Source organism: Pholis gunnellus, assembly GCF_910591455.1.
Source record: "Pholis gunnellus genome assembly, chromosome: 13".
Classification (NCBI taxonomy): Eukaryota; Metazoa; Chordata; class Actinopteri; order Perciformes; family Pholidae; genus Pholis; species Pholis gunnellus.
This window is the reverse complement of record NC_136540.1, coordinates 8,710,630-8,722,489: the sequence shown is the minus strand read 5'-3', so window position 1 is coordinate 8,722,489 and position 11,860 is coordinate 8,710,630. Positions and strand designations below refer to the sequence as shown.

General features: G+C 44.2%; 1 protein-coding gene across 5 annotated transcripts; it reads left to right on the top strand.

Annotated features, from left to right (window-relative positions):
- The first annotated feature begins 349 nt into the window (after window positions 1-349).
- On the top strand, window positions 350-11,749 carry supt20 (SPT20 homolog, SAGA complex component). 5 transcript variants are annotated; one of them, XM_079171984.1, is made up of 24 exons: window positions 350-449; window positions 934-1,029; window positions 1,198-1,233; window positions 1,392-1,517; window positions 2,066-2,192; window positions 2,302-2,405; window positions 2,640-2,756; window positions 2,912-2,965; window positions 3,145-3,284; window positions 3,421-3,571; window positions 4,087-4,143; window positions 4,286-4,363; window positions 5,086-5,180; window positions 5,273-5,305; window positions 5,421-5,532; window positions 5,793-5,898; window positions 6,566-6,721; window positions 7,188-7,500; window positions 7,585-7,700; window positions 7,913-7,968; window positions 8,450-8,560; window positions 9,367-9,457; window positions 10,205-10,293; window positions 11,591-11,749. In XM_079171984.1, exons 2-24 carry the CDS (start codon window positions 1,027-1,029, stop codon window positions 11,738-11,740), a joined length of 2,421 nt encoding a protein of 806 aa, XP_079028110.1. In that variant the 5' UTR covers window positions 350-449; window positions 934-1,026; the 3' UTR covers window positions 11,741-11,749. The 5 variants fall into 5 exon arrangements, with proteins under 5 accessions (XP_079028110.1, XP_079028108.1, XP_079028109.1 ...); XM_079171982.1 differs by having other exon boundaries at window positions 5,011-5,180; window positions 7,588-7,700; XM_079171983.1 differs by having other exon boundaries at window positions 5,011-5,180; window positions 9,376-9,457.
- Window positions 11,750-11,860: the final 111 nt, after the last annotated feature.

Genomic DNA, 11,860 nt, shown 5'->3' with positions numbered 1-11,860 from the left:
TTTTGTGCCTTATGATGCACATTCCCGACAAAACGTATGACATTACCATAAATCGTTTGACACACTGTACATTTTAAGCTTTTTGTTTTGTTTTTTTAATAAAGGCTCACTGCTTCAATTCAGAAATAGTTACAAACAGTTGCTTTGCAGAATACCAGAGCATATGGAAATCACTCTCTAATAAAGAGGCCAGCACGTATCTCACAGAGGTGGTGAGCAGAAAGTTGTCTCCATTTATAAGATATGTAAAACAAAAAAAACATCAGTTGTAAATTAGGCGCTAAGTGTGTCTCCGCCCACCGCTGGACAAACCGGAAGTTTAGCTGTTGTTGTCACACTGGAAGAAAATGGCTGCTGCTCCGACTTTTTTTCAATGAAGACACTGATATTTCAACTTAATTTGGTTTTCTTGCATTGGAGCTACAGTCGACCGCTATGCAATCTAGAAGGCAAGTCCATCCTGTTCGTTGAGATTGACGTCGCCTGGTCGGTTTGTGTCTCAGACGACGTAACGTCGTTAGCGTAGCTGGTAACTTACAGCTTGCACACCAGGAACGAGCTAGCATGCTAACGTTAGCCGCGTTAGCCCCAACGGTCAGGCATCAACGAGCTTGTTGCTACTCAGCCACTATGTTGCCTGAGCTCACAGTCATCACAGATCCACAACCTGAGCCGCACAGATGCGTCGACTCGGAGACATGTTGTGCATGTAGTCACTCTGCTGGAGCATTTAAAGTACACGCAAAGCATGAAACAACTGAGATTAAACAGTTTCGTCTGTCAGTCATCTTTGGCATTTGATCGAGTGCCATCCGGGCTATTTGGCTCTGCACTGTCCTATTACCGCACCGAGAGTATCTGTGTTGCTTCATCTTGTTATCTGCGTTTGTGTGACCGTGCTGCGTGCATTAAGCCTTCTGTGTTGTTGTGCAGGGTGTGAATGGTCACTTTAGGAAGGTGACAGTGTGGGGCAGAAAGGACAGCATCCTCTACCCTCACTCGCATTGGAGCTGGCGGTGGACCACAATGGTGAGTTTCATCTCTTCCTATGTGTCATATATGCAGTGGACATCCACGGTGGTGTTTCGTAGGGTACCAGTTAAAGCATTCAGCCAGAAACCCTCACCAGGGCTTGTTCTCCAACGAGGGAGTTTCCATTGTGACTCATCTGTTCCACTTTGCTCTTATTCCCCAAAGCAACAAGTTTTGGAATATGCATTGGATCGAGCCGAGGTAAAGAAAAAAGTTATTTCAGTCTTGTGTGTTTGTATGAAGAGAAATGAATAGCATGCACTCCCATGTATCCCTGTGTACGCATTTACATGCACTATGTTAGTTAAGCACCATCTTGTCTCATCATCCACTAATACGGTGTGTTATCTGTTCTTCAGTACATTGTTGAAAGTGCTCGACAGCGACCAGCCAAAAGAAGAATTTCATCCGGCGGGAGGAAGAGTTTGTATCAGAAGCTCTATGAGCTGTACATCGAGGAATGTGAGAAAGAGCCGGAGTTAAAGGTTTGTGTTCTGCAACTTGACTCTCGGTTATGACTAGGTAGTTATGGGCATTAAAACCTTGTTCCTGACAATCTGTTTGGGAAAGAGTGGGGACATTTTCAGGACATTAAACTGTATTGATAATGATTTTTAAACATGCACGCATTATCCAAGTACATCAACGTGAAAGAATAGTTTTTTTTAACTAAACGGCTCAGAATAGAGTGTCAAAGTTAGCTCCTGTGTTTTTTACTGCTTAACAACTGCAAGGGGGAACTAAGTGGTTGTTAAGTAGTAATGCTGTCAGATCTATTGGTGTTTGATTAGAACTTGTGAATACTGCACAACGACATTAAGAATATAAAGTCATCATTATTGCCGTTTAATGATTTACTGAAAAACACAACAATTTTCAGTCCTTGTGTGTCACGTTTTAACAGCATCATGTGGATGAAATGCAATAACGTACTTTTCTGACATAGATGAGCCGTGGTTATAACATCTTGAGATTTGTATTGCTATTACGGAGGATTTCTCTCTTATGCGTGTTTTTTTTTGTTTTCCTGAAGAATTTGAGGAGAAATGTGAATTTACTGGAGAAGCTGGTGTCTCAGGAGTCCGTATCATGTCTGGTGGTCAACTTGTACCCTGGGAATGAAGGCTATTCTTTAATGCTCAGGGGCAAAAATGGATCTGGTAAGAGAAGACAACGAAGCAAATAGCTACGTCCATCCAGTCGTGTCTTTCTGGTCCGTGTACCACAATCGTCTCATCTGTAACAATCGGGTTTTGTGTTGCTTTCTAGATTCTGAAACCATCCGTCTGCCATATGAAGAAGGAGAACTCCTGGAGTACCTAGATGCGGAGGAGTTGCCTCCTATTCTGGTGGATCTGTTGGAGAAATCGCAGGTGTGTATGTGTTCATGCACACATACAAATGTACATATGCACAAATCATTTGACCATTGAATGTGAGGTAGTAATGCAGGTATTGTGACGCATACTCGAAAGCTTCAGACAGGTTTCATATTGATGTCTTGAATGTATAAAGAGATGTTAGAAGAATAGTTTCTTATTGCTTTGTTTCTCAGTTATTTTGCAATTATCTGTTGGTTGACATCCGCCATGTGCTATTTGTCTCAGGTGAACATCTTCCATTGTGGCTGTGTAATAGTAGAGGTGAGAGACTACAGGCAGTCTGGTAGTACCAAGATGCCCACCTATCAGAGCAGACACATCCTGCTGCGGCCAACCATGCAGGTAAACCAGTAGAATACATGGCAATCCTCTCACAAAGTGTAAAACACATACTCTAGTACTGTTTGATTATGACCTGGAATGAGTGAGAAAGAAACCTACCATTGACCTTTAACGTAGAAAGCTGAGTTGTTTGTCTCTGTGTTTTTGCCCTGCAGACTCTGATCTGTGATGTCCATGCCATGACCAGTGACCACCACAAGTGGACGCAGGTAAAGTGTCACTATCTCAATGAGAAACAGAAGAATATATCCTGCCTCACCTGACACCTCACTGTTTTGATTTGCCCTTTGCCTTGGCTAATAAACATGTACTTGACCAGAATAGTAATAGGCATCAGCGCATTGCACAGGTGTTTTCTGTAGCCTCTGTTTGTTTTTCTTTGCTTCAGGATGACAAATTACAGCTGGAGAGTCAGTTGATTTTGGCCACAGCTGAACCTCTGTGCCTGGACCCCTCCATCTCTGTCACCTGCACAGCCAACCGCCTGCTCTACAACAAACAGAAAATGAACACTCGCTCCATGAAACGGTACTTCACACGCTCACACGCTCCTCCGCTCACTTTGAGAATTTGAAATTGAAGACGTGGAAATGAAAAGAACCAAGTCAGTGAATGAAGCGACAGCCTTGATCATTTTAACACGTGCACCTCATTTGTATCGTAGGTGTTTCAAGAGGCACTCTCGAGCTGCACTGAACAGGCAGCAGGAGCTTTCCCATCTGCCACCACAGCTACGACTCTACGACTACCTGCAGAGGAGGAAGGAGAGGAAACCTGCTCCTGCCGCTGACCTTAAGATCTCAAAGATCGGAAACGTAAGTAGTCAACATGCCCACGATTTAACGAGCGTGTGTGTGTGTGTGTGTGTGTGTGTGTGTGTGTGTGTGTGTGTGTGTGTGTGTGTGTGTGTGTGTGTGTGTGTGTGTGTGTGTGTGTGTGTGTGTGTGTGTGTGTGTGTGTGTGTGTGTGTGTGTGTGTGTGTGTGTGGTGTACATACGCAGATAAGACGAAGTTGACAGAGGCTGTATATACGATTTGGTTGATTTTCTCTCACATGATGAAAATGGTTTACCTCAACATCCACCCGCCAGTCTATCTATCACGACACCAATCACATTGAAATAAAACTTGAGGAAATGTGTGTTCAGTCATGTTAAAACAGTCTGATTTCATAGCGATCATCATCAGTTCTGCCGCTTTTCTCTTCGGGCTTATTGTTTACTACCGTTGAGAAGAATCTGTTAGCCTACTCCAGCATAGGTCAATGCATGCTGTCATAGTGCTCATACCTCTTTTTTTTCTTTTTCTCTGTGACGGTCATCACCTGCAGTGTGTTGACATGTGGAAGCAGAGCAACTGCCAACTAACTGTACCGAAGGAAATTGATGTAAGTAGCCCAATGGTCCTCTATAAACACGGTCACTTAAACACTTGCGCCAGCACCACTTAAAACCCACTCAACTCAAAGTTTGGCAGTGATGATGTCGGGCATAACGAACCAGATGGAATTGGTCGGTGTGTTGCTTTAGGTGGAAAAGTATGCTGTGGTGGAGAGATCGCTGCAGTTGGAGGACTCTCAGCCCACTACTGTGATCTGGCCCGCTGAGGTAAGTGTGACAGCAGCATTAACACTCCGAGGGTACAGAACAATGCTAGCTGTTTGCTGTTATTATTAATAAGAGAGTAGCTGTGTGTAATGCTTTAAAGGGGAAAAATGTCCCCCCAGCATTTGTTTTCTTCTCAAAATGGTGTTTATTTTGTGTTAACAATGAGAAAGGTGTGAACACAGAAAAGATAGCTCCCATGCGAATGGTCAACCTTAAACAGATTCATTTTTGATGAACCATAAAACGACCACAGAATTGCAGTGAATGTGCTGGGCATAAACATTCTTCATCCCTCATGTAAGTCAGTGAGTCCACTCCACGGGTAATGTTTTCTGGGTGCTGGGCCCTAAGACAGTTGGTGCGAGGCCAGTTGCTAAAGCGAGCTTTACTTTGTTTGTGACTACATGTTGAACATGTTGTCTTTCCCCGTGCGTTATCTCCTGCTTCTCTTCTCGCTCCTTCCTCTTCTTTTTGTCTTCAAACATTGTCATTAGAGAAAGTCAAAAAAGGTTCATGGAAACCAAGTCAGCACTACTTTTTGCATCTTTGATGTGCTCAGTTTTTTTTAACAGCACTTTCCAGTAACTTTTCTATGACTCGTGCAAATCTGTTTCATTCAGTTGTCCGTGTCCACTTTCTTGACACAGGAAGTTGTAGATGACTACACATTTGAGTGTGAAGTTGGGGGCCAACCCCAGATGACCAAGGTGTCTATCTTCCAGTCGATGGGAGACCCGCTGGTGTATGGGAAGATCTACTGTGCTAAAGAACCAAAAGCCGAAGAGGACAGCTCAGATCTAAAGCTCATACATTCCCCGTAAGGACGCTCTGTGATACAAACTCAGTAGACTGAATTTGAAAAGCCAGCCTGAATTCACTGGTCCTCGTCTCTTTTTGTGTCGTTCACAGCTTCCTCATAGGCTCCAAGATAGATGCAGATCGGTGAGTCATCGTGTTTGCTTTTGTTGAGAAGCTAATCCTGTCAAATGATCTGCTTTTTAGGAATATGCTTATGGGAGAGCGTGCTTTTAAATGATGTGTTATGTCTGTTTCATAGGTTTCTTACTCAGTACAAAGGCGTGTATGAGAGCGATGTGAAGTGTGAGGTCAAGATGTCCCATAACTCAGGCAGCGTGGGACAGGGGCCTCTCTCCCCTAGCAAAGATGAGGTAAGTCCTGCCTTGCTTTGATGTAGGAAACGTTTGAGGTTGCTCCAAATTTACGGAATTTCCTTTTGAATAGAGTTTGAAAATAAGTGACACCTCAACAGATTCAGCTTACAGGGGTGCTTGATCTTACTTTATTTGATTTTGTTTTGCCGAAAAAGAAGAAAGGATTCAAATCCCTCAGTACGTGAACTTTTGCAAAATTGCATTTTGAAGTATATTTAATGAGCGCTCTGACAAACTGGTTTACATGTCATCTGCAGGGTGATGGTGTTTCTCCACTAGTCCAGACGTCTGTTTTAGGAAAAGGAGTGAAGCACCGCCCCCCTCCCATCAAACTGCCTTCTGGATCAGGCAACAGCTCCTCAGGTACACCTGCTATGTTTGACAAAGATGAATGAGCGAACATGCGGCGGCTACATGCATAATCCCTGAGAGCAGGCTGGTAGAAAACAGACACACAAAGAAGGGGGAAAAGGGGGAATAGCCCCACTTGTGTGAAGAAGTTTGAATGAACCATGTTCACTCCCTTTCTCGTGGGGTTAGCTGGAAGGAATTCTGGAGATTGTAGAAAATCGCAACGCAAAGTAAACAAGACAGATTGGGGGGGGGGGTGCAATCAAACTGTAAATGTCAGAACAAAATCTCTGGACTGCATCAAACATCATGCTCTGATTACCTTTATCCAGACAGAGTTTAGTTTTCCTTACATGGCTAGCATTAAGGCCGCTGGGTGAAACTGAGGTCAGGTTACGGGTCAGGTCTATTGGCAAACCTTATATATTGAATAAACTTTGTTTTTCAGTCTGGTGTGGAACACAAATGCCCAAAAAACAACTTAGACGGGACTATAAAGTTATTGGATATGAAGTTAAACAGTCATATGGTTATGAAGTGATATTCAATGTGACAGGTTCGGTTTAGGTTTGCCTTCTAACCGGGATGGATCCAGATCGATTCAATACTCCCTGCTTGTGATATTGAAAGGGGAGCCGTACATATTTCAACTCTTTTTTTTTTTCTTCTTTTTTCTCAGGTAATCTATATAGTTCACAAACCACCAGTGGTCTACTCAAGTGTCCTACGCCCCCTCCAGCCAAAAGCCAGTCTCTGAACAGGAAGCACTCCATGGAGCTGAGCCAGGTGGGCCTGCTGTCACCCGCCTCCCTCTCCCCCATGGGCTCCACTCAGAGTAAGTATAGCTGAGTCTAACTAACTTGTTGTGCGAACAAATTGTACCGGATTGTCTTGCATGAGCTCTTGTCCAGCCTCCAAGTCTGGACATTTATTTTTGAAAAATGACCGTGACAAGGTTCCAGGTCTTGAGAAATATGGAAGAGCACGGAACTTATAAAACCACAGGGACGTATCTGATACCTGACAAGTACACCGAATATTGCATCGGTACAAGCAAAACAGCATTATGTATTCTGACAAAAAAACTGCTGTTTAGCAAACCAGATAAAGAGGTGAAGTTTTGACTGTTATTTCATGTAGCTATTGTTGTAAGATTGCAGAAAAATGTATCATCTAATCAAGCACTGAACTGCCAGAATTGTTGTATAATTTTGTCATGTATTAGTTATCACCGGCTGAAAGTACCCCTCTCTTGTCTTCTGCATCGTTTTGTCTGTTGACCCACTGTCCCTCCTTTTTAGGATCGGGGACCCCCAAGCCATCCACCCCCACACCCACCAACACGCCATGCTCGACGCCGCACCCCGTCGACTCCCTCTCCGCCCCTCTCTCGTTGACCCCGACCCCGTCAGACCCTCCCATGCTTCAGAGCCAGTCGCAGTCCGCCCTCCTCACGCCCTTCGCCCAGCAGCAACTAGCTCTAAGCCAGCCGCTGCCCGTCATGACCATTCCCCTGCCCACCATGGGTACGTCCATCACCACGGGTACCACCTCGCCGCAGGTCTTGGCCAACCCGGCGGGGCTCAATTTCATCAACGTGGTCAGCTCCGTTTGGTAGGGATTAAATAGTCTCTGATGCCTCTCTGTCACTTGCTGGTCACTGTCACTCTTCATGACCATCCTGTACTGTTTGTTTAGCAGTCCTCAGACCTTGATGAGTGGCTCCAATCCCATGCTGGGTCCAGGCCTTAACTTGAGTGGAATCCTTCCACCCGGAGGACTGATGCCCACCATGCAGTCCACAGCACAGCCTGGTAAGAGATTTCAGTACTTATTGGAGCCTTGGACGTAGTAGTTCAAAGAGAGTAATCCAGTAAGAGGTTTACAATGTGCTATAGAATATTAATGTATGTTCAAGTCCAGTAAAAGAGGCCCAGTAGGTCTAATGAAAAAGTCCAGAGATAAGTTGATATAGTAAGGAAACTTGTGTTTAGTCTGCTGAATGTAACTCTGCTTTGTGTTCCAGGGAATCATTTTAGCCTGAACAACAGTGCTGGGTTGAGACCACTGAACCTGCTGCAGGTATGATTGTGTTCCAGTCAGTCTGTAGCGCTGCTAGTAGCATGCACTGGGTATTTGCACCTCTGTTATCACACCTGGAATAGTGATGAGCTATGTGTGTGTGTGTGTGTGAATCAACTGCACAGCTCAACTTCCTCACACTTCCTTTTCCTGCACCTCACTGCATATGCCATGCAGTGAGGTGCAAGTTGTTGCTGTTCTGATATTCTGATATTAGTAATGGTCTAGTAGTTACCCTGTGTTGTTTGATTGCTTTGTTAATTCTCCCGTTTCCCTCTGCCTCTCCTCTCTGCATCTCCTTCCTTCATCCTCCTCTCCCTGTCTGTTACTCCTCCACTATTTGTGTGTGTGTGTGTGTGTGTGTGTGTGTGTGTGTGTGTGTGTGTGTGTGTGTGTGTGTGTGTGTGTGTGTGTGTGTGTGTGTGTGTGTGTGTGTGTGTGTGTGTGTGTGTGTGTGTGTGTGTTTGTTATACATCTGCAGATCCCCACTGGTCCTCTCATCTTTAACTCTCTGCAGCAGCAGCAGTTGTCTCAGTTCTCACCACAGCAGAGTCAGTCGGCCACCTCCAGCCCTCAACAGCAGGGGGAGACGGTGAGACACACAAATACGTTCGCATGCAATCACACACCTACGCACACGCAGTCAAAATAACCAAAGTAAGTGTGTTAATCTGAAAATGAAACATCAGAGTTTAATAATGTTTATTAAGAGTTATAGTATCCATGTTAGAAAACACAGAGTGTAAGGAGTTCACCAAAGCACAGTTATTTATTTTACAACAAAACTGAGCAACCTAGCTTGTTTAGTGGAAAAAGAGCCCAAAGCCCACTGTGAACCAAAGTCAGTCAGAAGTCCAACAGTAAGCTACTCCTAAAATAAGGCAAAGGAAGGATGTATGGTCCAAGAGGACACAGATGTGTATTGAAAAATAATATAATTAACTTGAGAACAAGAGTTTGAGCTGAAGCCAAGACCTGGTCACAATGGAAGATCTGTGAAATGACCTCACGACATCTGTCGAGACGCTCTTCATCGTGCTCGAGCAAGGTTGAACAAATCTGCGAGGAATAATGGGAGAAACGCCCAGAATCCACTGAGGTGATACTGACATGTTCAAGAGAATGCTGTAGCAGAAGCTGTAGCCACTGGCAAAACACCTCATAACCACCTCAGAACTGGGACTTCAGATGAGAACGAGAAAAATCATCTTTTAAAAGAGTTGTAAACCAATGCTTGTGCTCTTGAAGGAAAAAGGGTTGACATCTTTGAACATGTAAAAAACATTAGATTTATTAACTTTCTTTTAAGTATTTCAATAGAAAATACAGTTGACTAGTTGGAACATTGTGGCGACGCACTCTACACATTACCCTTTTTGATTTTGCCTGCTTCTGCAGGGGGACCAGGGGTCAGATCAAAGTTTAGGAAACCAGCAAACGGCGGTCATCAACCTGGGAGTCGGAGGCTTCATGTCTTCCCAGGCAGCAGGTACGACCCACACACACACACACACACACACACACCCAAATACACATTCACAGCAGACAAAGTCCTCTCAAACATTTCTCTTTGTTCAGTCCGTTAACCTGTTTCAAAAAGAATTGACATCAAGCCACTAACGAGTACTAATAAGATAAGATGTTCTAATGTGTTCATGATTGTCATTGCTGTATATTAGGACTCATAGTCTGTAACTGAACATGATCATTTTTCTGAAGTTAGCCATTGTTCCTGTCAATGGAGCATGTAACAACTGACAGGAGAGACTCAACTTCCCCTTCTTCTCTGCTACGTTCTCTCTCTCTTTTTTTTTTTTTACTTCTGTTGTTTTTTGCCCCCACCTTTACTTCTTTCTCTACTGCACTGCCTTCCTCTCCTTTTCAACTTGCCCTCCTCACTCACATCTGTCCGTCTCACCCCATTCCTGCTATTTGCCCTTAATCTACTGAATAATGTCCATGCACACGGTCCTTTACCTGTGCTGTTGGCTTCCCTGCTTCCTCTGTTTATCTTCTCTTTCCTTCATCTCATCTCTCTCCTTATTGTGTGGTTATGCATCACTGAAACTGCGACCCCCCCCCCCCCCCCTTTCACTCCCTCAAATTCATCCCATTTTGCCTGTATGTGTGTTTTTCTCACTCCATACTTTACTCCATTCCTTCTCCTGCTTCTCTCCCTCTTGCTGCCACATCCTTCCTTCTGGGGGTTCCCTCTCTCCCTCCTCCCCCCCCTTAGTGCTGTCCCAGTTGGGCTGTGGGCTGGACGGGTCTGGGCCCCCGCTGCCTTCTCCAAGGCTTCAGCAGCAGCACCAGCCACAGATCCAAGTAATACAGCAACTTTAACATCTATATACACACACATACATACCATGTAAGAGCACTGCGACTAGATTCATCAGCCAGCTCTCCGTGCCTTTATTTAGCAGGCAGGTATATGTTGTGCTACATTATAAACGGTCAGGGAATTAGGCCAATTTCTAAAAAAGACAAACATTTCTTGTTGTTTCTTTATACATAAGTTCATTATTCAGACCTGTGTGAAATTTGATTTTAAAAAGAACTTCACACTGTGTACTGTATGTCACAGAATAAAATACAAGTATGGCTCCTTGGAAGCTGAATTTTATGGAAAACATTTGGTATAACCAGACACGAAAGATTTACAGAAGCACATTTATTCTAAATATTTACTATTTTCTTGAATTTAGTTTTATATACAATAAGAAATGTTATTCAAAAACTGAGAATATATTCTCATTTTTACTATAAATGACAATTTGTAGGTGAAACGACATCACCCCCCAGGTTTGATTTTCATCCAGACTTTTCTGTTCTCCATTCACTCCATCTTGTGTTGTCTGTTTGGTTAATATGTTGTTTGACAAAGATCACGGCAGTCCCAGTACTCCCAGCAACCCACACACCAGAGCTTGTGGCACTTCCAATGGCAGCAACTAACAGCGTGTTGAACTGGGAGGCATGTTCTCACAAAGCTTTTAGCGACAGGATATGATATATTGTCACTGGGTACAGTTGGGTACTGCTGAAATGCCGAAGGAATAGAGATGATAGACTGTGAGCATGATTGTTGAGGTGTTTCAAGATTGTTTCTCTGCCCAGTTGAAGTTGCTGACTTACTCCGAGCAGAAAGCACGGTTGCCACCTGCATGTCTGTTTTCGCCAGGACCACAGGCAATCATTTGTGTGCCCTGAACGCCACTGGTGCTGCTTGACTGTATCCCGCCTCACCCCCCCCCCCCCCCCCCCAACACACCCAAACTTGTCCCAAATCTTTATCTCTTTCTTCTTCTCCCTCCCCTCCGCATCCCATTAACCACTCTTCTGTGTTTCTCCGCACACTCTTGTATGTCGTAGCAGGCTTTAGTTCAGCTTCACTAACCCATGGCACTGATGGATGGTTCTAGTTCTATGACACAAAGCATTCAGCTGATCAGCTAAGACATCATTTGAGGGAGTCTGCCAGTGAATGGTGTTTATTTTTATTTTTTTTTGGACATACCTAAGATTCACTGAAGGAAACATGCATTATGCTGCTTGCAGTAATATACTGAAATCTCCCCTGATGTTTTTTGTTTTTCCATCTTTTTCTGCACATGTGCAGTTGCAATTCTTGCAGCACCAAATGCAGCAGCAGCAGCAAATGGCTATGGGAGCAGCAGCTCCTCAGGGGGGAGCGCCACGGCACCATACCGCCAGCCAACCAAGAAGTAAGAGGAAGAGGAGCATGCCACAGCCCCTCCCGAAGTCATGACAGACTAAAATAACACTAAACAAACAAAAACAACCTTCCCCCAGCAACACAAGGACATGAATGATCCATACTGTGCTCTTTTGTCTGCCTCACTGTGGAGACTGCAGACAAAAAAAAAAG